General features: G+C 34.0%; 1 protein-coding gene across 5 annotated transcripts in view; it reads right to left on the reverse strand.

The window, feature by feature from the left end:
* HBS1L (HBS1 like translational GTPase) overlaps positions 1 to 25442 on the reverse strand; it is a 78365-nt gene that overhangs the window by 39296 nt on the left and 13627 nt on the right. For 2 of the 5 annotated variants that reach the window (XM_014735445.3, XM_023651137.2), the window contains exon 4: positions 24803 to 24997. In XM_014735445.3, the coding sequence (XP_014590931.3) occupies positions 24803 to 24997 (195 nt within the window). Of the gene's footprint in view, positions 1 to 19739; positions 19795 to 21356; positions 23534 to 24802; positions 24998 to 25442 lie in introns of those variants that run through there. The other 3 variants (XM_070225496.1, XM_023651139.2, XM_070225497.1) reach the window with 3 other exon arrangements.

A 25442-nucleotide genomic window follows, 5' to 3' on the forward strand; every position in this document is an offset into this window, starting at 1 on the left:
AAACTTCTATGTGATAATGATTTCTCCATAAAATATGCCACCATGTCTCATCATTCCATAATTCCTTTACTTTTCCCAAGCCAGTAATGAGGCATCGCCCAAGCTTCAGTAGTAGGATGCTATCGAAACTCTGCAGATATCTTCCACTCCGGAGAAATTAATTCTGATTAGTCTAGTATGGCTAGAAATATAAGACTTTGCCACCAGAAAATTCACAGGACTTGAGTCTTGACCTAGTCATTAAATCCAAAGACTGAGTTTATCCCATCTGCAAAATAAGGACAGCACCTAGCTATACCGTCTACCTCACAAAGATGTTAGAATAAATATTATTCATGTGAAAGCATTCAACTATAAAGTTAAAAAATATTCTGAAACAAAACTCATCAGACCTTTATTGTATGGAATTATCTCATCATTGTTCATATAATAATATCCTTGCCGGAAAACTCTTAAATCAAAAACAACTGCTGAAGTTTGTGGTCAGTATATGTTTACTGTAATTATATTTAGTTTGACTGAACATTGCTGCGCTCATTAACCTCTCTTTTAAAAGGTGATTTCAGGTGACCACAGGATCAAGAAGTGCTAGAATAAACATGCACCTAGTCATAGATGGACTGCAACATAAAAAGTGTACCTTACCCTGGCTTGAACCACTTTTTTTTAATTTGCTTAAGTGTCATGCAAGTAAGTTTTAAGAGTACATAATAAAACAAAACGAATAACCTGGTAGTGCAAAATCCAATGAGGCTATTTTAGGGGGAAACGTGACTAGTCGATGTTGAAGTAAATCCGGAAGAGAAAATGTGACAGAATGACCAATAAAATTTTTAACTAAGAATAATGATGGGGACCTGAACTAGCAGATATCAAGACCTCCTATAAAGCTGGAGTTTATAATGTGGCAAGAACAGCTTGATGAATTTGAAGAGAGGATCTGCAAATGGGCCAATTAAGAGGAATGTATTTGCATTTGTTACACATAGGATCAGAAATGAGAATACAGAAAACATACAGGAATATGTGCTATGAAGTTACAGATAGAAATTCAGTACATGCAAAGAGGTGTCTCAATTAATAGGAATGTATTTGCATTTGTTACACATAGGATCAGAAATGAGAATACAGAAAACATACAGGAATATGTGCTATGAAGTTACAGATAGAAATTCAGTACATGCAAAGAGGTGTCTCAATTAATAGGAATGTATTTGCATTTGTTACACATAGGATCAGAAATGAGAATACAGAAAACATATAGGAATATGTGCTATGAAGTTACAAATAGAAATTCAGTACATGCAAAGAGGTGTCTCAATTAATAGGAATGTATTTGCATTTGTTACACATAGGATCAGAAATGAGAATACAGAAAACATACAGGAATATGTGCTATGAAGTTACAGATAGAAATTCAGTACATGCAAAGAGGTGTCTCAAATCAGTAGCAAAAAGATAAGTTATTCAATATTGTATTGGGAATACCGGTTCTCCATTTGAGGAAAATGCTCTACCACATGTCTATGGTGTATCATGTATAAATTCTTTGTTGATTAAAGATACGAACATAAAGTAAGACGAAAAATATAGAAATATATGCCCAATCTTCAGGTAATGAAGACTGACAAATTTTATATAAAAATTTTAAAACTTCTCCTTGATTAAGGAGGATACCACATGTGAACATGAAGTATGTGGGGAAATACATACAAATGGTTTCTATGCAATAAAAGAGCTCCTACAAACCAATACACTGTGGGCAAGAACACAGGCTGGCACAACCTTGGCAGGGAGAAATTTGATAAAATCAAAAATTTCACTATATACATTTCTGGGAACGTGTTCTACAGAAATAACACTACTGTGCAACAATATATGAACAAGATTGTATACTGTGGTGCTGCCTGCAATGGCAAAATATTGTAGCTGTACATCAATAACGGAATGGTTATAAACAAACTGATGCTTCAGATATAAAAGTAGTCAACATACATGCATGAAAATCATGACGTTATGGAAAAAGCAATTGCAATATTATATAGCACAGATGCTATATCACTGTTATTGGCATTAAAGAGTCCACACGAAAGTAAGGAAAGTTTTAAAAGTGGATACTCGGGGCCAGCCCGGTGGGTGGCGCAGCGGTTAAGTTTGCACATTCCACTTCAGTCGCCTGGGGTTTGCCAGTTCGGATCCTGGGTGCAGACCTATGCACCGCTTGTCAAGCCATGCTGTGGCAGGCATCCCACATATAAAGTGGAGGAAGATGGGCACGGATGTTAGCTCAGGGCCAATCCTCCTCGGCAAAAAGAGAAGGATTGGGAGCAGATGTTAACTCAGGGCTAATCTTGCTCAAAAAAAAATGAATTAATTAAAAAAATAAAAGTGGTTACTTTTAGAGTGATATCAGGAAAGACAAGAAGTGATTTTCATTTCAAAATTTATATATTTCTATGCTACAATGATTACATAGTACTTTTATAATTAAAAATGTTTAAGTGAAAAGCATACATGTTAAAACAAGCATTTCAAAACACTAAAAACTTCTTTCTATAATATTCCTCAGAGACTCTCTTGATTTTTCTTAGAATTTAGTAAAGTAAAAACCTACTCAGCAATAACACTTAGAACCAGCATGCCACAACACAACTCTCTCCAACAATGATCCAGAATACAACATACTACTGAAAATATTTACCGAAAAGTTCACGCTTTGAAACAAAGGTACAAAGGTCATCCACTCAATCATTCAATGACAATCTTATATTCAGGATGCTCTAGTAAGGCTGTAAGTAACGCTCTAAACAGTTTGGCCTTTTCGTGTTAAGTTAACGTTAAAATCAGTAATTCTGACTTGGTTTAATATTTGCATTTCAAAATCTCATAAGAATACATATAGTTAGAGGGTAGCAGTTAAATTATTCTCTGCTTAATAAAAGCTTCTAACACAATTTTAATTTCCAGTGGAAAACTAGAAGACGAGGCTAGTCTCCTCTAATAACAAACACCTTAATACTATCTTCTTCACCTTTTGCTTACGCTGATTTCAGGTGGGAAAAGGGTTATTTAGGTTCTAAAGCACACATCATAGTACAACACTATCAATTTTAGGTCACACATGACAGTCCCAAATTCTTGAAAATGATATCTCCAGACCAAAATGATATGTCTTGAAATGATATGCTGTCCTAAGATAGCCTATATTGTTTTCTGTCTGTACTATAAACATCAATAGGAAAAATGTGCCTTACCTCTCCATCTAACCTATGAGCACCAGAAGGGTACTTCTTGATATTTTCCACAACATCCAGTCCAGTGCCTGGTACATCCTAGGCACTCAAATATTTAGTAAGATTATGTAATTTTATATATGGAAAGAAGTAATATATTCTCTAAGTCAGTGATTCTCAGCTTGGGAGGAGAAACCGGATCAAAAAACACAAGGACATTCTTGCCCCTCTCCCTTTGAAAATCACTGTCACTGGCAGATACTGAGGCTAAGAAGAAAGTGTCATATCTCTTGGGTGTCCTGGGACAGAAGAATAAGAATGACTTATCTAGCATAACGCTAATTTTATAGATGAAGAAGTGAAGTTCATGTAAGTTAAACAATTTGTCCGATCCAGTTTAACATTCTTTGCAAATTATACCTACCTACCTCTCATTGACTCGTTTCAGGTTCATAACATCTTTTTAGATGTTTGAAGATCTGCCTCAAATCAGGAAACTAGTTCAGATGACCTTTTAAGGTTCCTGCCCTCATAATCCTATTTTTAAAAATAACTACTTAGCCTATTCAGTGGGATTCTCTCCCCCACACATATACATCATAAATCTCTAAATGATATCAACTGTAAAATTTCTGAACATTTCAATACTATCATCCACACCAAAGAGGGTACTAGTTAATGAAAACCATCATCTGGGAAAATAATATTCTTAAATCCAACCAAAATCAACCAAGGTTTTCATATGAAATCCATAACTAAACATGAGAAATATTACAAGGAACGTTTTTTAAAAGTAAGCTTGTTTACCTGATGGCATTAAGTAATTTCAAATTTGAATAGTACCTATAAAGCTGTGAGAACACCAATACAGCACACTAGTTTTTGTTTTAAATTAAAAATGCATTCTATAATTTTTTAACCAAAGTTTTAGAAGTATTCTCTGAATCAAACTGGGATCCAAAAATTGATTCCATATTTTAAAATGTGTGTGGAGACAGATAGATAAATATAGATATAAAATGAAAAGAGGAAAAAAAATAGGATACCAAATTGTATGTACAAACCTCAATGACATAAAGAATAAAAAGGAATAGGAAAAAAACAAAGTGAAGTATGGCAACACACATGACTGCTGCCTCTGGCTAAGAAAATCATGAGTGACTTTTCCCCTTTTTCTACATTAAGAATATATGACTTTGACATTGAGGAAAACAGTAAGCTAACCCTGATTTGAAAGCTTTCAAAAGCAACAAATAATTTTTTATTTATATGGTTAAGAAAGAAACATTCAAAATAAATTCACAGCAGATTCAATGTAAGACAAATACACAATTTAAAGTCATTCAGATCAAAACACCTTGAGTTTAAAAAACAATTAAGGTTACTTAGAAAAAAAAAGTTTTCCAGGTAACTACACTTTTTGCCATCAATCATACTTTTCCTATGAATGTTTCAATATGCTAGTACTTACAGGCACATGCACAGAAAAATAAGATTTTCAAAATTTCAAAGAAAACACTATTAAATTTTCAATGAAAAACAACTACTTCAAATTTGAAATCACTTCACTGAATCTGACTACACATTTAAGTTCTAGTTACCAGATGTGCATTCAGACACTACACCAGCGAGGCTACAGAGAATAAATAAACCACTTCCTCCAATGTTACAGCTGCACTGACTGCGATTTATTCAGCAGGAATTCTTTTTCACTTTAAAACGTCCTTTGTAGCTTAACTAGCCTCATTAGATCCACCATGCAGGATACAGAACCATCTCCTAGGATACAGAAGAAAAAAACTTTTTACCCCAAAAGATTTCTTGGGACCAGATTTCAATTTTCTATTAATATCATTCAGCCAGCAATTTTTAAAAATTAAATGACTTTAGATGCACCGATTTCAACCTGTATATTAGACTGGATTATATATCTTGAGGTAGTAGCCACAAAATTTACAATCTTAGACAATGAGTTTAAACTATGATGATATGACCATTCCAAAGCGAAAAAGAATTCTTCCTACTTCAAGAGTTAAAACATAAAGGCAGTACTATTAGTAATAATTTTCCTTACAAAAAAAAAGAGAGAGAAGCCATTTACATTTTATTTGCAAATATTTATTGCTGTGAAAAAAATTTTGTTTGTCCTGTCCTTAGGCATGAGGTTATCATGGGCAAAGCTAAGAACGTCTATCTGAGAACCACTTCAACAATACAGAAGAATCTAAATTTAATGAGCTCCTACTATATGCTAAAAAATGTTATAATGGCTTAATATTTAATGACTTTAACATTTAACATCACAACTACCCCAAATAAGGACTATTCTTATCCTAATTTGGCAAATGAGGAAACTGTGACACAGGATGTTAATTTGCTAAAGGCACACAGCTAATAAGTGGGGTTCAGCTGGACTATAAATCCAAGCATTTAAAAGGCATTAGATATCATTAATATTCTCATTATTTAGGTGTCATTTACAGTTAGTTCAGTGACTGTAAAATGCGCACACATGCACACATACATAGGCCTACACAGATTCAACCTAATCCTTCTTTCAACCTAGTCTTCAATTTCTTTCCTCAATTCTACCTTTGGGATTTACAAGAATATGATCTTAAAGGCCAGAAAAGTCTACTATACCTGAAGGACCCTACACAAATTTAAGTTTTAGAAGGATAGACAATAGGCCATATACTATCTCCAGACATGATCTTGAATTCATATGTGGGACCAAAAATCATTCCTAAATGGTTTAAGACGACTTGGTCGTATATCCAGTATTATCCAATGTTCATAAATAAATCCATAACAATGAATGGAATGAATTTTGAGCAATTAGTAAAGGGAAGGAAAAGGACCCTAAGACTGTTTTATAGGACATGGTAGGTGCTGGGTTTAGGGATAAACCACCCTAATACTTTGCGGTTCATAATATAACCGTCATTTTAAAGAAAAAAACAAATCTCCAAGGAATCCAGTAACTGTACCAAGGTCATGCACACAGCAGATGACAGAGCTAGGGTACAAAACAATACTGACCTAACTTGGGAGCTACCATCCCCTTCTACTGTACCACACACTGCCAGTCCCAGCACACGAGCTGAGGCATTTTTAAAACTCTACTCAAAAGCTGGGAGAAAATCAAGTTCAGCCTTTCTTTATATACTATACAAAAATAAATTTTAGAGGAAGTAAAAGTCTTAAACGTGAAAAATTTATATAATAATTATCTTAAAAGAAAATTTAGAATATGTATAAACCCCAAAGGTTGGGGTTTGTTGTGTTTTTTTTAATCCAAGACTGGAAACTGATAACTTATAAAAGACAGAAATAGCAACATAAGGCTTTTGAATTTGTCTACAGAAAAAAAGATCACAAATAAAGAGAATAAAAAGACTGGAGAAATTATTTATAATGCATATGACTAATAAAAGGTTAACATCTGTAATATACACAGACTTCAAATTAACAAGGAAAAGACAACTCAATTAAAAAATAGGCAAGGACATAATTAGCAATTCACAGAACAAGTTCAAATTGCAAAAGAATACATGAAAACATACTCAACTTCATGAACAGTCACAGAAATGCAATTAAAGCAGTAGCAGTGAGACATTAACTTCTTGTCGTCAGATTGTCCAAAACCAAGAAAAGTAATGACAGCTACTGCTGGAGGAAAGATGAACCATAATACTTTTCAGAAAGCAATGGCCTTTATGTTGAGAGCAAACAAAACGCTTTTCAACCCAGCAATCCCACCACAGAGATCTCACAGAATCAAAAGCACTAGTTTGTATGGATATGTACAAAGATGTTCTATAGAGAGCACTGCTCATAGAAGCAAAAACTGGAAATAAATGTCCTTCAACACAGGAAATCCTGAATAAATTGTAGTACAGCCCTTCATGCAATATTATACAATCACCAAAAAGAGTAAGGTGGAACCACTCTAGTTGACAGTGCATTATGAAATAAGGAAAACAAAAATTATACTACCTCTTCTTTTTACAAGAGTAACAAAAAAATGCCTATATGCATGTTTATTTTTATATATGATTATGTGAAAATAAAGAAATATACTGAAGAATTAGGGGCTGGCCCCATGGCCGAGTGGTTAAGTTCACGCACTCCGCTGCTGGCGGCCCAGTGTTTTGTTGGTTCGAATCCTGGGCGCAGACATGGCACTGCTCATCAAACCACGCTGAGGCAGCGTCCCACATACCACAACTAGAAGGACCCACAACGAAAAATATACAACTATGTACCGGGGGGCTTTGGGAGAAAAAGGGAAAAAAAAAAGAAATATACTGAAGAATCTATATCAGGCTGTTAAAAATGGGTAAGTGGAGAGAAAGAAGAGAGGTAATCTCCCAAAAGGGCTTACAGAAAAACATCATGAATGATTTAAAAAAAAAACCCCGAAAGTTAGTGGAAGTCATTTAAGCTCCTCAATTCATTAGATTTTAATACAATCACTTTTTAACAGCACTTGTTCCTTGGGTGGTAATGAAAGAACACTGCATTCCTTTAAATTAAGTGCAGTTATCACCTGTCCAGCATCTTCTATGAGCCAGACACTGTGCTAACTGCATCACATGGGTGATTTTACTTCTCACACAAACTGCCGAGTTAGGTACTATTTGCTCATGAATAACTGCTATTTTAGACGTTGCCGACCTGTAACAGCGTGCACAATGCACCATGGATACAATTTTCAGGCACACACAGGTGACTGTCATCATAAGTCCCAAAAAACTGCATAATCCACCTTTGCCTTTTATCCACTCCGTTAATGAATGAAAACTTCACTATGAGTATAAGATCCTCCAGCAGAATATAATTATTCTTTATAAAATAAGGCTATCAATGTCATTACAACTAACAATTAACCTAAGAATTAGTATCATCTTTCCAAATCTTTCTATAATCTTTCCCAAATCTTTCACAATATGTACTTAAAAGCCTTAAAAACACCCACACCTTTTTACCCAGCAAAACTACTCTAGAAATGTTTTATAAAATAATCGGAAAAAAATGCACAAATGTACAAAAATATTTACTGAAGCATTTTTTTGTAATACAGTGAAGAACTTAAGTTCCTATATCAGGTCTTTGGTTAATAAAATAACAGAGCACCATAAAACCAAAATTTATTGGCATACAAAAGAAGGCCTATGGGTGGTTGCTGGGCTGGGGGAGGGAAAGATGGAGAGTTGTTGAATGAGTATAGAGTTTCAGTTTTGCAAGATGAAAAAGTTCTGGAAATTGGTTGCACAACAATGCGAATACACTTAACACTACTGAACTGCACGGCTTCAAAATGGTTACAAGGTAAATTTTGTGTTATGTGCATATTACCATAATTAAAAAGAAAACAACGAAGTAAAAAGAAAATTTTAGGTTGGTCTGTAGCACATGATAAAGTTAAAATATTTTAAAAAATGAAGTGTGGCCCTATTTTTTTAAAAAGGACTAATATCCCCTATATGTAGAAACACACACACAAAGTATAAGGAGGAGGACTTTGGCATGAGAAGCACCCTGCGCTGACTGTTGGTTCTACCCTTTACTAGCTGTGTGGCCTTGGGCAAGATGTTCAGCCACTTTTGAGCTTCAGAGCCTCCAGCTATAAAACTAAGATAAAAACAGCCCCTACTCTATCTGTGATTGCTGTGGCTATCACATGAGAGAACACATACAAAGAGGTTAGCACAATATTTGGTGTGCAGTAAAAGTCCAATAATACTGCCTACTATGTTGCTTAAGTGGATCAAAATGCTAATGGTTCTAAATTCTGAATAATGGGATGAGGTACGTGTTTTTTCGTTTCATGGCTCATTTGACTTTTCTAGTTTTACTGAACAAACACACTCATTTATTTAAGCTTGTGCTTAAAAATGGCACCAAGCCAGAAACTACAAAAAAATTAAATTCTTCAGAATTTTAAATCAAACAGAACTGCTGCTTAAGTAAGGAATCGAAGACCATAAAGTGACTTAAAATTAAATACACTAGAAAACGACTTCATTTCTTAGGATTGCTAATTTGCAAGGATTTAGAAATTGATACCAATTCTCTATGTATGAATGCGAAAGTCTCTTAGTTAGGTAATACTAGCAGAAAAAATACTTAGAAGTAATTTTTAAATACCTCCATAACGATAAAACTCGTTTCTCTAAAGAGTAATTTAATTTTATCCTTAAGACACTTATCAACCAAACAAGGTTAAATTATAACGTAAAATTTGTTGCAAGTAATATATAAAAATAAAAAGGGCGCTGGAGTTCAAAAGAACTCAGTTTGAGTTACAATTTGCCTCTTGACACCCATGCAAAGTAAGGCAAATTTTCTATTTTATATAAGCCTCAGTTTCTTCTACGTACCTCATAGATTCTTGTAATAATCAAATAAAATATATGAAAGCCTGACACATAATTTACCTTCATTTATTAATTCGCTTCCCTATCTTCCCTGGGAGGTTGCAGCTCCCAGGAAAGAATACACAGATCCAAACCCACAAAAAAAAACAGGTAACCTGTCCCGAGGGAAAACATCTGGCCATATTCGTGCTTCTACTAAATCAGACTTGGTCTCCGAGGGGCTACTATCCAGTTCTGGGGAAAAGTCTGTGATTTAATCTATGTCCCCAACGGCTACCGCAATTTTCTGATAAAAAGTGAATATGCAATAAAATGCTGGCAAAACTGAATTTTATTTGTAGTCTCCCTCCATTCTATCTCTTGCTAAAATACTTAGCAATGTTTAGCACATATCAAGCACTCAAAAAATATTAGAAGGATTTATAATTGCCTTAGATTGAAAAAGAAAGTATAAACAAACATATGTAACCTGATTATAATTTCTACGGTTAACAAAAAGCAAGGTAATTAGGATTAAAAGAAACTCTGCATTTAACATTCATGCAATTCTTATATGGAACTCACTATTCATGAAGAAGATAAGCTGTTTTGAGAGTCTAAAGCAAATTATTTTTAAATTAAGCAATTAGTGTTTCAATTTTTCCAGTGTAGGTGTATATACAAAGAGAATCGTAAGACATATCTGAGAACATTCTGAACTACTTAAGTTTTTTTCACTGAAATAAACCACTTCCTTTCAAAAGCCCACATAATTTTAAAGCAGAAAGCCAATTATTTCTGAAGTTTTCTGTACAAGTATAAAATTCTTCTAATTGCTTGAATAAAATTACTCAGTGGTGGATAATTAGTAACAAAAAATTTTCGAAGAAATATATACTTAAAAGGGACATCAAAAAAACTGTAAACATGCATATTTTAAACTCCCTACAATAAAGAATTAAAGTAAAGTGTAATATACATTTTAAATTACTGAAAAGTTCATATAGGTTTAGAAGTGTTCATACCATCTCATATTAATTTTTCTTTGCAATGCAGACTTTTCAAATTAATCACTGGATTTACTTCCAGGATAAGGATAAAATCTCCTAATACGTTTGACTTGAGAAAGGAGAAAGAAAATGTTATATCTCCTCCTAAAAAATCTACCGTCACTCTCTCTCCCATTTGGTCACTCAGGTAATGTCAAAGAAAGACACAAATACAACACAATAACAAGTAGCAAGTGTTTCCAGCTCTGCTTTACCTTTTTTTAATTTCTTGCACCTTCTCTATGGAACAATTTGCCATTAAGACTCAGGAATATGATCATCATCTGAGTATAGTTATAAATAATATTTTATAGATATTCAAACAGTAGTATACAGATATACTATATGAAGTTTGTTTAATAGACTATTAACACTACAAAACTAGCAAAACAATGCTGGGGGTAAACAGGCTTTCTTTTCTAAATGAAAACTTCACCTGAAAGGAAAACCAGGTGAAATTCAAAGGGAAAAAAAAGTGATGCACAATATGTTTCTAAACAGCATGGGCAAACCAATATTACTTAAGGCAAATCTTATCAAAAATAGTAGCTCAACTAAGTACAGTTTCAAAGTATATTTCTCCAAAGCCTTCAAAACTTTTAAACAACCAACACTCTTCATCTGATTAATACAAACAATTATGGGCTACTTTATTTGTGAGGCAATGGAAATATCAATTTTAAGAACTGTATAAAATGTTAAATTTAAATTACACATCATTCTTTTTCCAGATTTTTAGATCAACTATTTTTTTCTTAATGCTTACTGTTTTTTTAGATCAACTATTTTTCTAAAAGAATCAAAATAAACCCAATGTTAGAAAAAGCCTCAATAAGAGTTAAACTTCACTCACACAATAATATTGTCGAAAACTATTTCTCTTCCAAGTTAGGTTGACTAATTATAAAATTTTAAACCATAAATACTAAGATTTTTCTGCCAAGAATTTTCCTTTCAAATACTACTACTATATATATTTCAATTTCTGGATTTTTTTAATGGAAAAACAATAAGAGTCTGTATTACTCAGTTTTATAATTTTGGGAGTTTTTCCCCCTTGGTAGGTTTGAGGTGGCACAGAAAATACCGTTAGAAAACTAAAAGATTATCCCAAGATTTCACTCCCCAAACATATACTCTTTTAGCAGTCCATTCATAGGAATATACAATAAAATAAAACAACCACCTATTCTAAGGTTATTTGTGTTTGTTACTGATGACTTTCAATATTATGTGTATTAACAAAATGAACTAAAATGTTATCTAAATTAAGGAGACATCAAGATTTAATACATTATTTTAGAAATTAGAGCTCCAACTTATTACCATGATAAAAGGCTAATTTTCATATAGGTATTAAGTTCTCATTCCAAAATTCAAAAAATACAGAAATACTAAAAAATTCTCTAAATGAGTAATAAAAGCCATTTCCTTTTAGACTGTTCAGTGGTCTGTCATGATCAAGTCCACTTGACATGGACAGTGGAATCACACCCAAGTGTCCAAACCTTTGGAATAAAGCCTGCCATGGCACATAGCCAGAAAAATTATTCACAAGCCTCTCAAATCAATCCAGTTTCACAACTGAAAAAACGGGGGGAGCATTTAATCTAATCATGTGCCTTAGAGAAAAAATTTCCAGCTAAAGAGACAAAGTAAAGATGTTTCTATCTAATCTTTCTCCACAAACACACACACAAACTCACAGAGAGAGAGAGACAAAGAGAGGAAAAGAAAGGATGATAAAAACAACAGGAGAAAAAGTTGAAAAGCAAGCCAGCAGAGCTCATGAGAAATACGAAGAGGAAAAAACTACCACAGAAATAAAAGCCACACTAGAAGCAGCAACAGACAGGGCTAGACAGAAACACACACTAACAGAAAGCAGGACAGCAAGGCCTGCACAGCCCTCCAGGAAAGAAAGACAGCCAAAGACTGCTACTCGTCAATCTGTCATGCAAACACAGGTCACGGAGTCATGGCCACATACTCAACAACTCGGGAAATACTTCACACGTGTATTTTGGGTGGAGGGGAAGGTGTGAGTTTGAACCAGATGTCAAACAAGAGACAAATACAGGTCTAATCATGAGAAATCAACCAACTTAAAAATAACTATGGTTGGTTTAAAACTAAGGAAATTCTGAGTACAGAATAAAATGAAAATGCTACAAATCTTGGCAATAAATAAATAATATACTAAAAATATCAGGAGAGAAAGGGAGTGGTCAAGTATGAGAAAGAATAACTCTGAAAGCCAGGACTCATTAAAGAACTGTTTAAAGCTAGAATTCAGTCAACAGTTTAAATATAAAAGGTGTAATGCTACATGCTTTACCTAAGAACTTACAATATTAACAAGAATTGTTGAGAAACAAAGAGGAAGTGAAGTATGTGTAATTTTTTCATCTTTCATAATGAGAGATCAACACATACTGTTTAAATTGGCAAATTTTAAAAGAAGTTAAAGTATGTTATTACATTATAAACTACAAAATTTCCAAATTACCAACTATATCCAAAGTCAAAACAAACACAGACCATATATAAAAATATAAAATATGAAAGACCATAATATATTTTCTAAGTGACAGCAAGTATTATATCTATCCTAGCGATCCCATAAATGGGAAAAAACCATCTATTAAAACAGAGTCTCTGACAAACTCAATTACACACAAATACAGGAAACACAACTAAACCAAAGTGACTCAAAACACTGAAAGCAAAAGGATGGACAAATAAAACTTAGAGAAAGCAGCAATCCTGATATTAATGTTAAACTGAATTTAAGGCAAAATGCATAAGACAAGCCCAAAAGGAACTTTGCATTAATGTGAAATTCAAACCCACAGCAAGATCAGGTAGCTTTACATATCAAAATGTCCAGGGCAAAATCTGTAAGTAATAAGATGAAACAAAAAAGCAAAGATATCTTCTATTTTAACTTACTTCTCTGTCTCTAACCAATCAAGAAAACAGAATTTAAGTAAGAATACTGAACTCTACAACAATTTAAAAAATAACAAATATATCATATTTTGCATTTTTCAGGCCAGCATATACTTATGCTATTTAATTGTGAAACTTAACAAAAGTACAATAAAATGAAAAAACTGAAAAAAAACCAAAAACCTACATTGGACCACAAAGAAAATCTCAATGAACTTCAAAAAGTAAAGGGGACAGACCACATTCTCTGATAACAGTACAATGAAATCAGTAATCATAACAAAATAAAAAAGCCAACAATCCCACAACAACCTGGAAATTTTAAAAACTCTTTTGAGATTTTTGGCATTCAAAGGAAATCAAAATTAAATTGCAGATTATCCAGAAAATAACACTAACTCTAATAGAAGCCAGAAAACAACATAACTCTAAAAGAACCCATATGCCCAAGCAAATACAGCATTCATAGTAAAAATAATAACTACAGAGACTTAAGTAAGTAAGAGAGAATGGCAATAATGCCGACTGACTATGAGGTAGTGGGAGAAACGAGGACAGGGTGAAGCTAGGATTCCAATGGATCCATTTACTTCTTAAAAGCGAGAGAGAGATCTGCAGTGTTTGTGGCAAAATGTTACCTTCTGTTAAAACTAAATGGTGAATCCATGAGTGTTTGTTATATTATTTTCTGTCTGAAATTTCATAAATTAAAATTAACGTATAAGATAAAGAACCAAAAATGCATTTAAGTTAAAAGTTCCACTCAGAAAAGTAGAAAATAAAAAATGGAAAACAGATTAGGTCATAAAGAGATAAATGCACAAACTAATGAATTAAAACCAGTACAACTAATTATTAATCTAGGAGCCAATCTTTGGGGGAAAAATAAATTTCAACATAATGAATCAAGAGGAAAAAGAAGCAGGCAGAGGGAGAAAGTAGAGGAAAGGAAACAATATTTAAAATCAGAATGGAGATTTAACCATGGTATGGAGGAATCTAAAAGAATAATATGACAATGTTTGCTACAATGCTAAACAAATACATTCTGTTAACCTGGATGAAATGGATAGTCTTCTAAGAAAAAAAAAACTTTCAAAACTGACCCTAGAATATTAAGATAAATCCTATCATGAAACAAATAACTTCAATGCTCTTTAAATTACTTAAGGATAAAGAAAAACTTCCTAAATTCTCTATAAAACCATCACAAGAGAACCCAGAACCTGACAAGGAACACACATAACTATAAATTAATTTTATAAATAGATGGAATAATGTTAAATAAAATATTAGCAAACAAAAGCCATCATATTAAAAGAATAACCCACCATGACCAGCTAGGATTGTTCCAATATTTCAAGATTAAAACACTATCAGAAAATCTATTAAAATAGTAACATAACGTTTAATGGTGTAATGGCTAAAGCCCTTTGCATCTATGAAAACAGTGTACTTTTTCTCCAAAAATCTTTTGATAACTTTAAACATCCCAATAAAAATTACAACAGGATTTTTTTCAGTAACTTGACATGCTGTTTCTAAAGCTCATGTGGGAAAAAGAGCCACATGAGATAACGCAGGAAAACTATGAAAATGGAGAGAAAAACAAGATCACCCTCAAAATATTAAAAACCTAACAGTAATAAAAAGCCGTAGTACTTAAAAATTTGACACTGGCGTAAAACAAGACAAAGAAATGGAATACTACAGAGTCCCAAAATAGACAGACAGATGGACAGAGAGAAATTTAGTATATGTCAAAGATGGCATTTCAAATTAGGTTAAAAAAGAGAAAGGCTGTGTAATTCAACAAAAGGTATTGGGACAAATCCAGCTACTAGAAAGAGGAGAGATGTTGGTAGTCAATCTGGATTCCTACCTTACCCCGTAATAGGAGCTAGATCAAAGACTCAGATGTGAAAAACAAGATAAAAGAACCTGTCAAACATATTAGAGGAATAACTTATTAAAAATTATCTTGTAGGGGCTGGCCCCGTGGCCGAGTGGTTAAGTTCGCGCGCTCCGCTGCAGGCGGCCCAGTGTTTCGTCGGTTCGAATCCTGGGCGCGGACATGGCACTGCTCGTCAGACCACGCTGAGGCAGCGTCCCACATGCCACACCTAGAGGCACCCACAACGAAGAATACACAACTATGTACCGGGGGGCTTTGGGGAGAAAAAGGAAAAAATAAAATCTTTAAAAAAAAAAAAATTATCTTGTAGTGGAGCAGAACTTCCAAACAAAAGCTGACAAAAGACTGACAAATTTGAATATATTAACATTAACAATTTGTCTTCTAAAAATGACCAGAAAAAGGACAAACTGAGAATCAGAAAAAGTATTTTTCATGCATATAACAAAGGACTAATTTCCTTAGCGTTTAAATATATAAGTATAAATTAACTATACTAAATATACACACATATATACCTACACACAGATATATTCCTAAAAGTCACTATGAAAGATAACCAGCAGAAAAGCGGGCAAAGATTAGGGATAGTTCAAAGAAAACAAACTGCAAAATAGATTTAAATGTATAATAACAAAGCAGTCAGCCTCTCTCATTAAAGACATATAAATAAATGAAAACAAAATTCCAGTTATAAGGTTTGCTTACTACCAAAAAGAGTAATAATCATAGCTGTGAGAATGCAAACAGAAACACTCATAAACTTGTGGTATGGAAATTAGTAACCTTTATTAAGGAGAATTAGGTAGTATCTACAAAAACTTTAAAGTATATACTTCTTGGCCTAGAAATTCAATTCCTAGAAATGTAAGAAGTTTATTTTGGGGTCATTATTGATAGTAACTGAAAACACTGAAAACATTTATCAACAGGGACAAACATACTATGGAATTCCACAGAGCTTTTAAAAAGAACGAGATGATCTCCAGGTGCTGGGAAGGAAAGATGGGCAACACGCTTAGGTAAGTGATGTGGATATAGAAGCGTTCTGGTATCCTCCGACTTGTGTAGGGATAGAAAAGTAAGTTCACATTATGTGTAATATGCAAGATTCTAGGAGAATAATACAAAAGAAATGATTTGCTTACAGCTTCCTCTAGGGAACAAGACTGTGAGACTGTAGTAGGACAGAGACACACTTTTTACCTTAAATCTTTTCCTACATTTACGTGCCAGACATATTCTAAGCTGGGGATACAGCAGTAAATACATAACATCCCTGCATTCGCCGAAATTACATGGAGGGGGGATGCACAGTGGGGAGACACAATAAAGAAAATCAACTGTGTACACACACACAATGTCAGATGATCTAAGCACTGTGAGGCACAGTAAAGAGGGCTACAAGGGAAAGGGACCGTATGGGGTGGTGTTAATAAAAGGAATACAGTGAGCATGGGAGCATACAAAGGTTCCCCTACCCCAGGATCAGGAGTAAAGTGCTGTATGAACTACTACACCCTGAAGAGCAATCAGCCAGGGGGAGAAAAGGCAGGTAGGGGCACTCAGAAGCAAAGGAAACTCGGGTAGGTGTTCCTCAGTGGCTCTGGGTAGGGGGGGAACGAAACCAGAAACCAGTTCACAAAAGGTCTTATAAAATAATCTGAAGGGTTTAGACATGGGAACAGAAAATTAAGAGCTAGATTTTAGAAAAAGTTACTCTGGCTGCAGTGTAGAAAGTGTTTGGGGGGAAACAAACTGAAAAGTAAAGAAACCAGTTAAATGTTTCAGTAATTCTGTCCAAAGCTAACGGCATTTAAGAGAAAAAGTAGCAACAGGGACGGAGAGTAGTAAGTCAGCCGAAAACGTACAGCCGATCCCCACTATTTGCAAATTCCATATCTGCAAATTCAGTTACTCACTAAAATTTATTCGTAACCCCTTGCGGCACTTTCGCAGTCACTTTCGGAGCACATGCAGAGCAGCAAAAAGTCTGAGTTGCCCAACACGCGCATTCCCAGCCGAGGTCAAACAAGCTGACACTCTGCCTTCTCGTTTCAGCTCTCATGCTGTAAACAAATGTCCTTTTCACCATCTATTCAGTGCCATGTTCTTCACATTGTGATTTTAGTTGGTAATTTTGCTGTTTTTAATGGTCCCCAAGAGCAGTGGGGAAGCACTGCCTAATGTTCGTAAGCACAAGGTAGCTGTGATGCACCTTACAAATAAAACACATCCCTCAGACAAGCTTCATTCAGGCATGAGCTATAGTGCTGCTGGTGAACATGAATGAATCAATAATGCATAAATAATATATATTAAACAGAGAGTCTTTAACAGATACACAAAATAAGGTCTTGTATTGACTGGTTGACAAATATGCTGTGCCCAGAGGCGCAGAGGAACCTAACCCTGTATTTCCTGTAGGAGCAACTGTTCAGTATTTGTTAAGTCGATGTTTACATATTTCATTGTGCTAATTTATGACTTTATGAAACATAACTACCATAATAAAGGACAATCGACTATATATGTACACACATATATTTACTCATTTGTAAAGCAGAAATACTAGGACTGGTCGTCAATTTTAAGAAGTAAATGAGGGAGAGAAATCAAGGATGCTGCTAGCAACGTTTCTGGCTTAAGCAACTGGAACATGGTGATACTATTAACACAGACAGGAAATAGGAAGTGGCGGCAGCTTGGATCAGGAAGGCAAAGATGCCAGCTTTGGAGAGTGTAATGTTATGTATTTCAATTGTAATAAATGTGACTATGTGTCTAAGTACCCATACACCCTCCCCTCTGAGGCTAAGAACCACACCTTTGTTCATCTTGGTGTATCTCTTGCAACTAAAATGATGCTTTCCTTTAAGTCAAATAATATAATCAGGCACGTCAACATTAGAAACAAGCACTTTATTAATTTTTTTACCTCCCACTGCCACCTTTGCAATTACATTACCAATATTCACCATAACCTATACTTCAATAGTATTTCTATGTGCATCCCCAAAAGTAAAAATATATAAAATTTTACCTCGTGGAAAGCAAGAATTCTAAATGACAAACATCTTAGAAGTTCTTCACAACCAGGTAGTTTTTTAAATTTGTTTAGAGAAACATAAAGCAGTACTTTTAGCATAAATTATTAAAATACTATTCTGAAATATCAAGCTTATATCAAAAAATCCTAATGGATAAATCGTGACATGTTTTCACATTTGATTTAAGAAAACCTCAGAATACAATTTGTTTCAATGTAGCTTGTACAAAAATGTATATATACACTCAAAATGTGACTTTTTTACAGCCTAAAAATTAAAATTACAAAATACAACTGCATACACCGAGCTTTATACAGTTATAAAAAAACCCGTAAAGAAATTCATCCTAATCCCTCCCTGTCTAGTCAACATTATCTTTGTTGATATGAGATAGAAAACTTCTCAGCTACTACAAAACTGATTTCATAACCAAATATATACCTGAGCAAACATAAAATAGAAAACTCATTGATACAAAGTTCTTCCTCAATATACAACTACGTATATGTTTATTTGCAATGGTCCACATAAAGATTCAGGGGCAATTTAAAAGGCAACCAATCATCTACGAACCCATTATTTTTCTCTTAACTGTGTTTATCTGACAGCACTTCCTTTTACATACAAAGAAAAGCACTGGACTAGGTTTTATCCTTAGTGTGAAAATTAGGTGCATGACCTCCCACTGAATATTAAAAATTAAATATAATACACTGGGAATAGTTATTACTACCTATGAGAAGAAAAAGGCTGCAAGAAAAGTTCAAGAAAGGATTCACAGCTAAGGGAGGACAAGTGGTTAGAATGCCAGTTTAGTAACTAGGACACAGGAAAAAGGTAAAACAAAAAAAAGTTAAAGTGCTCTGTACAGGAGGGAAACCCTGGTTCTTGGCAATTAATGGTAAGAAGAACCGTAACGTAAACAGCCAACCAAAGACTTCAGAATGCAAAAGGACAAAACATCCACGAACATCAGATCTCTTCAAAAACCAAGAGTGAAGAATAAAAATGGTTACTTCAAATGTCCTTTGTTATTTTACATCATTTAGAATGTAATTATATTATTTGTATTTCTTAAGTAAAATATTAACGCACTTAATCATAATAGACATAAAAATGGCTTTGTACTTCAAAATTGATATTTGAAGTGGAAAATAAGCCAAAAACACTTAGCATACCTGAGCTATCCAGACAGCAGTCAGTCAACAAACAGCAGCTGTGCAGAAGAAGCACCTAGGGCAAGCAACCGTCATCACTAGGAGCGTATCCATGAACATGCAGGCACTGGGCTCTTTACCAAGGGCCAATGGCCAAGGGCGGAAGGGGCAGGGTTTTCTTGGTTCCACCCTCAGAATCTCAGACACTGTGACACCCCCTTGTTCAACAGGGCAAGTGCATGTCAGATACATGCCTGAGAGACCAGTCATCATGACAAGGGAAATAGGGAGACTTATTTTAAAATTGTTACTTTCCCTATCACCCTGTAATACAGAATATTTCCCCCCTAAAGAAATATGCTCATAAGTGGTAATTACAATCCTAATCGGCCAACAAAGGGAGATCCAGTTCACTCTACAAGATATACTATACAGGGCTTAAAGAGTATTCTATTTCCACTTGAAAATTAGTTTGTTAGAGAAGAAGGTAAAATAACAGTAGCACTGTTCTACTTCAATATGGGTTAAATAAGTATTTGGAATTCATGTTGCTGGCGTAGCACTTAATCTATCAGGAATTACCGTCATGTCCAAGCAAACTCTTAGAATACAATTCATTTCTAGGTTAGAGACTGCCTATTTATAAATCTAGTTGATGATATACTACTAGTTCAAAATTACTAAAACGTATGACTAAAATTCAAGACTAGAAAAATAAAATCAGCAGTTGGGATAATTCAAACTTTAAAAGTGATCATAAAATAAAACTTATGACTTAAATGTCTCCTAGGCATCAATATGATGTGTGCTGAAATATACAATTAAAAACAAGACCAGAAGACACCACAAGAAAGTGGTCAAGAAAAATGACAACAGAATGCTGGCTTAAGTTTTCCCACCAAAGCACTGGATTAAAAACATGGCACACAGCTAAAAATTCTGGACTGTCATTCTGAAAATAAAGAGAAACAAGAAATACAAAAAAAAAAATATGAATTGCATAGTGAAGCAGCTGCCACAGAAAAACATCTTTACTGAGAAAAGGCTAGATATTTTATTTTCATTAAGAAGTAACATTTTAGATACTATTTTTTCCCACAAGAAATACTAATAATGTCAGCATCTCCTATGCAAGAGACCATAATTCCTTATTAGTAATTTTCCCTGGTAACTCCTGATTACTAAAAAATATGAAATATAAATTCTAGTTGGTCAGATGTCATTCTTAGCAGTAGCAATTCGTTTCATTCTACTGATTTCTTTCTCTAAGGCAGTGGTTCTCAAGCAGAAGTAACACGTTAGAACCACCAGGGGACCATTCTGAAAACACATTCCTAAGCGTCATCCCTCAGAGACTGGGTCACCATGTCTGGAGTGAAGCCACAGCATCTGTGTTTTGAAAACTCCCCCAGTGATTCTGACGGCTAGTTGAGAACCACTGCTCTAGAGGATGAATTCATACTTGTTCTACTGACTAGAAGAGCTCTTATTTGGTCTGCCATTGCTAAAACTTTGTCATTCTATGCACACAGGTGGCAGTAGCAAAGAGAAAAATTCCACATTTCATTGCTTATAGTAAAAAAAGTTACAAAGATCTGATAAAATTATCTATTCAAAGAACTTACAACCATACTTGAAAACACTTTGCATAGATTTATTTTAAAGTGTGCATTTAGGACAAATGGTTTTGAAAATGTATAAAAATAATTTATGTATTAATGCAACTTCAATATTTACATGGTCCCTTAAAGGATTTTCCTTTTATTATCATCAAAAATGTATTTCAACAACCTCCACAGTATTCTTAAAACTCAGGAGTTTTAAGACTTTCTAATAGAAATATTTTAGTATTCACCTACAGAAAAATAATGAAACTGGGAATGATATCACTAATATTTTAAAATATAATATTGTCTCAGCTATGCTATGCTACATGAGAGAAAGCTTTATCACTAAATTATAATCCCAAGTGGTGGCATTTTTAAGAACAAAACACAAAAATATTTTATAAAAGAAAATGTCTCATTGTAAAAACTTATAAATTTGAATGCTTCAAACAAAAATATCTGAGATTTGATTTCATAATATCAAGTTTCCATATGCACTTTGTAAAGATACACCCATTCCAGGCTATCAACTTAAATAAAGCCAGTTATCACTAAAAGAAGATACAGTAAAAAAAGATTTCAGTGCAAAAACACATATCAACTAAAGTTATCAACTAACTTAAGACAACTTTAACGTAAAAATCACGACTTAAATCTCATAAAGTAACACTATAAAGACTTAAAATTAATTTAAAATAAAAAGCTCTACAGCAGTTATCAAGTTTTCCTTTTGTTACTATTCTCTAGTAAAAGCTTTCTTTTGATTAGATTTTACAATGTCATCAGGAGATGCTGATTTGAAGTCAAATGGAGTTATTGCTATAAGAGGACTTATTTCTTTGTCCTTTATGTCTTGAACTTGTCTACTATAAAGAAAAGTCTTATAGAGGTCTAGGGTGCGTCGCTTGCAGCTTTTCAATGGGTAACGAAGACAGAGTGTTGAAGCAAAAGCTGAAGGTCTAGCAGCAAGGGCCTTGGTCCAAGAGGCAGAAATAGCTGGTTTCCTAGTCAGGAAGCCTTTATTGTTTTTCTTATTATCCTTAGCAGAACTGGAGTTTTTCCCTAACTTTGAACTTGGAACTTTAGTTCCTGGTGTTGGAGCAACTGACTGGGCTGCTACAGGTTTTGGAACAAAATCTGGGGTTTTTATAAGGACACTAAGATCAATGTTTGAATCTAATCCAGGTGACCTCATTTCAGATAAACTGAGCGTAAAGGAATCTTTCTTAATCTGAGAGTTGTCTATATCAATCGTTTCTGCAATCAAATCAGAAAGTGACAAATCCTCAAGGTCTCTCGTAGGAGAAGCTTTATGAAATGCCAAAGACGACAGAGATCCTGTTAATTCTGATATCCCAGTCGAAGACTGATAATGATTTGCTGGTTGTGACAGGGGAAAACATCCCAGCCTTAGATCTGTGAAATTGGCAGAGGCTTGGTTGCAAAGATCTGGTAAAGGAAAGTACTGGCTTGGATTGTTTTCTTTGTGTTCCTGAAACAGTTCAGCTAGGGATGGAAGTTCACATTGGGAAAACTGCAAATCGTCATTTTTTAAAATGTAATTCTTGGCACTTTGTTCAACTAAAGAAACACTTCCAACTTCAGTCATTCTACTAGCATTTAAATTATCAAGAGCCATATTCTCCAGTGAGCTAGTTAAGAGCAAAGGATCATGTAAACTTCCTAAGCTGTTTTGTACTGGAATGTTTTGCAAATCAGATAATGAATCATTTTGAATAAAAAGAGAGTTATGGGGTGCAATGTTCTTTATCATTAAGGATTTTAAATCTTGTATTCCTTTGAATGCAGAATCATCTCTGGAAACACATTCTGATGTATGAGGTCTCAACAAATCAGCATCTAGACTCTGTGAAAGCAGACTTTGCAGACTATCTGTGGATGTTAATCTGACTGATGGCTGACTTTCACAAGAATCTCTTGGCATATCATCAATTAGATCAGCTACTGACAGCTCTTTTGTTAACTTACATGATTCTAGTTTCTTTTCACTTCTAGGTCTGTCAAGTTTCTTTTTTTTATGGAGTAAACAGTGACTTGGTACAACTGAGGAATTATGATATAATCCATATTTTACTACTGGGCCAGAAAAATCAAAGGGTTTGCTACTACAATCCAAATGGTTTGCGGATTGAGGACAAGAGTGTTGAACATCATCAGATGACACTTTAGAGGAAGATGATAAGACTCCTTACCTTCCAAGAGCCATTAATTTTCAGATGAATGGTTGACATATGCAGAAGACAGTCACAGCAACCAAAAAGAAACATGAAATGAGGCATTTAATTACTAAATGATTCTTTTGATTATGACATGAATAAAGTGATACATGATCATTATTTAATAAAAAATGAACACTCTAAGGAACAACAATAAAGGAATTTTACCCTCCTTTAACCACCTAAAGTGACCTTCATACTTTGTTCACTGATAGATACAAATGTAATACCAAGTTAGTCAATATTCTAATTTTCACAAATTTTCTAATGTTTTTTTAACATACTTCAACGAGGTTTTAACATACTTAAATTATAGTCAGGATTGTCTCAAATTCAAATCATCCAAAAACACCAACAGAAAGAACTAGGTTCATCTTCTTCTTTATTTTTACTTGTATTTTTGCTTGTATTAAATACAAGCAAACAACTAACAGCCTATATTTCTACCATGATCTGGGATAAACTATTAACAGAGATGATATATTACAGCCTCATTCTCATATTGGTCAGTTAAAAGCACATACCCCCCAAAATAAAAATTTTTTAAATAGAAAATTAAAACCACCTTTATTTCACAGTAACAGACTGCAGGCCTCTTTGTTATAGGAAAAATCTAGTCCTCAGGTTACAAGAAATATCAACCCAGTTAACAAAGCACCATGCTCCCACCGCCAGATATCATACCAATTAACACAAAGGTACCTGAGTTCCCTTCTTGTGTCAACTAACTCCAAATTTAACCCCAAATTCTATAAATTTAAAATTAAAGGTCTATGAAACGCCAGAAACTATAATTATGATAGTCACGATACTTAAATAAAACCAAATTATATTTATATCTGCTTTAAGCATAAAGGAATTTTTTGACATTAATCTGGCTATTAATTTCCAACTCCTCAACTATTAGAGTTAAAAAACAACAATAATTAAAAAGCTCCCTAAGCTATTCACAAGAAGCAAAAAGTGTCTTGTCTTGTTTTTATCTGATTTTATTTCCCCTATATTCTGTTAGTTACACAAACAAGCAGGGAAAAAAAAATTTAAAAACAGGCTTTATCAGAGACAAGGGAACAAAGCCCTCAGTTTAAAAATTCACAAACTAGAAAATCAACTGACAGGAATCAAGAGTTACTGTAACATGCAAAATTTTCTGCCCATTTTTCAGAACAGCTCAAGCAAATCAAAGCCTCTTTAAAAGCATTAACTTAAAACAACTAAAAGAGAACAAGTAAAAGCATACCTTTAGCTATCTTTCCTGCAGATACTGCTCCCTGACTCTTCACCTTCAAATTCTGCAGGCTGTCTTGCTCCAGAACCATTGACAAAGCCTTCTGCACGTCAAACTTGCTCTTCAGAACTGTTTCAATCAATACGTCGTCTGGCACATCATCTCCAAATACCTCTCTCATGTGATCAAGGCATGAATAAAGACGAGCTAGAACAGACAGCAATAATTAAAGGCTACACTAAATGGTCTCAAGACAGAACACTCGATTTTCAAAACTGAAAAAAGGATTTGAAACTATAGGATGTTCAACTCTCCTTTTGCTTTGGCAAAAATTATTTGTAACGATTATATTTTTATCCACAATATACCTATCATCCCTTATCGGGAGAATAATTTTATTAAGAAGTCACTATAATAAATGTCTCCTAAATAATACTAATGCTTGAAAAAAGTGTAAACCGTATACACTAATATCTATTTTCAGTCAATGATGAGGACTGATGTCTGCACTGATGATTTTTTCCATGTATAGAAACAGAGGGTAGGTATGGGAATACTTCTAACTTGTAAGTAAACCTAGTTAATTACTAAGTATATTTTAATTTCTTAAATTAATACCTTAAGTTTCCTTTTAGGCTAACTTCAGTTTTCC

Source organism: Equus caballus, chromosome 10 (assembly GCF_041296265.1).
Source record: "Equus caballus isolate H_3958 breed thoroughbred chromosome 10, TB-T2T, whole genome shotgun sequence".
Classification (NCBI taxonomy): Eukaryota; Metazoa; Chordata; class Mammalia; order Perissodactyla; family Equidae; genus Equus; species Equus caballus.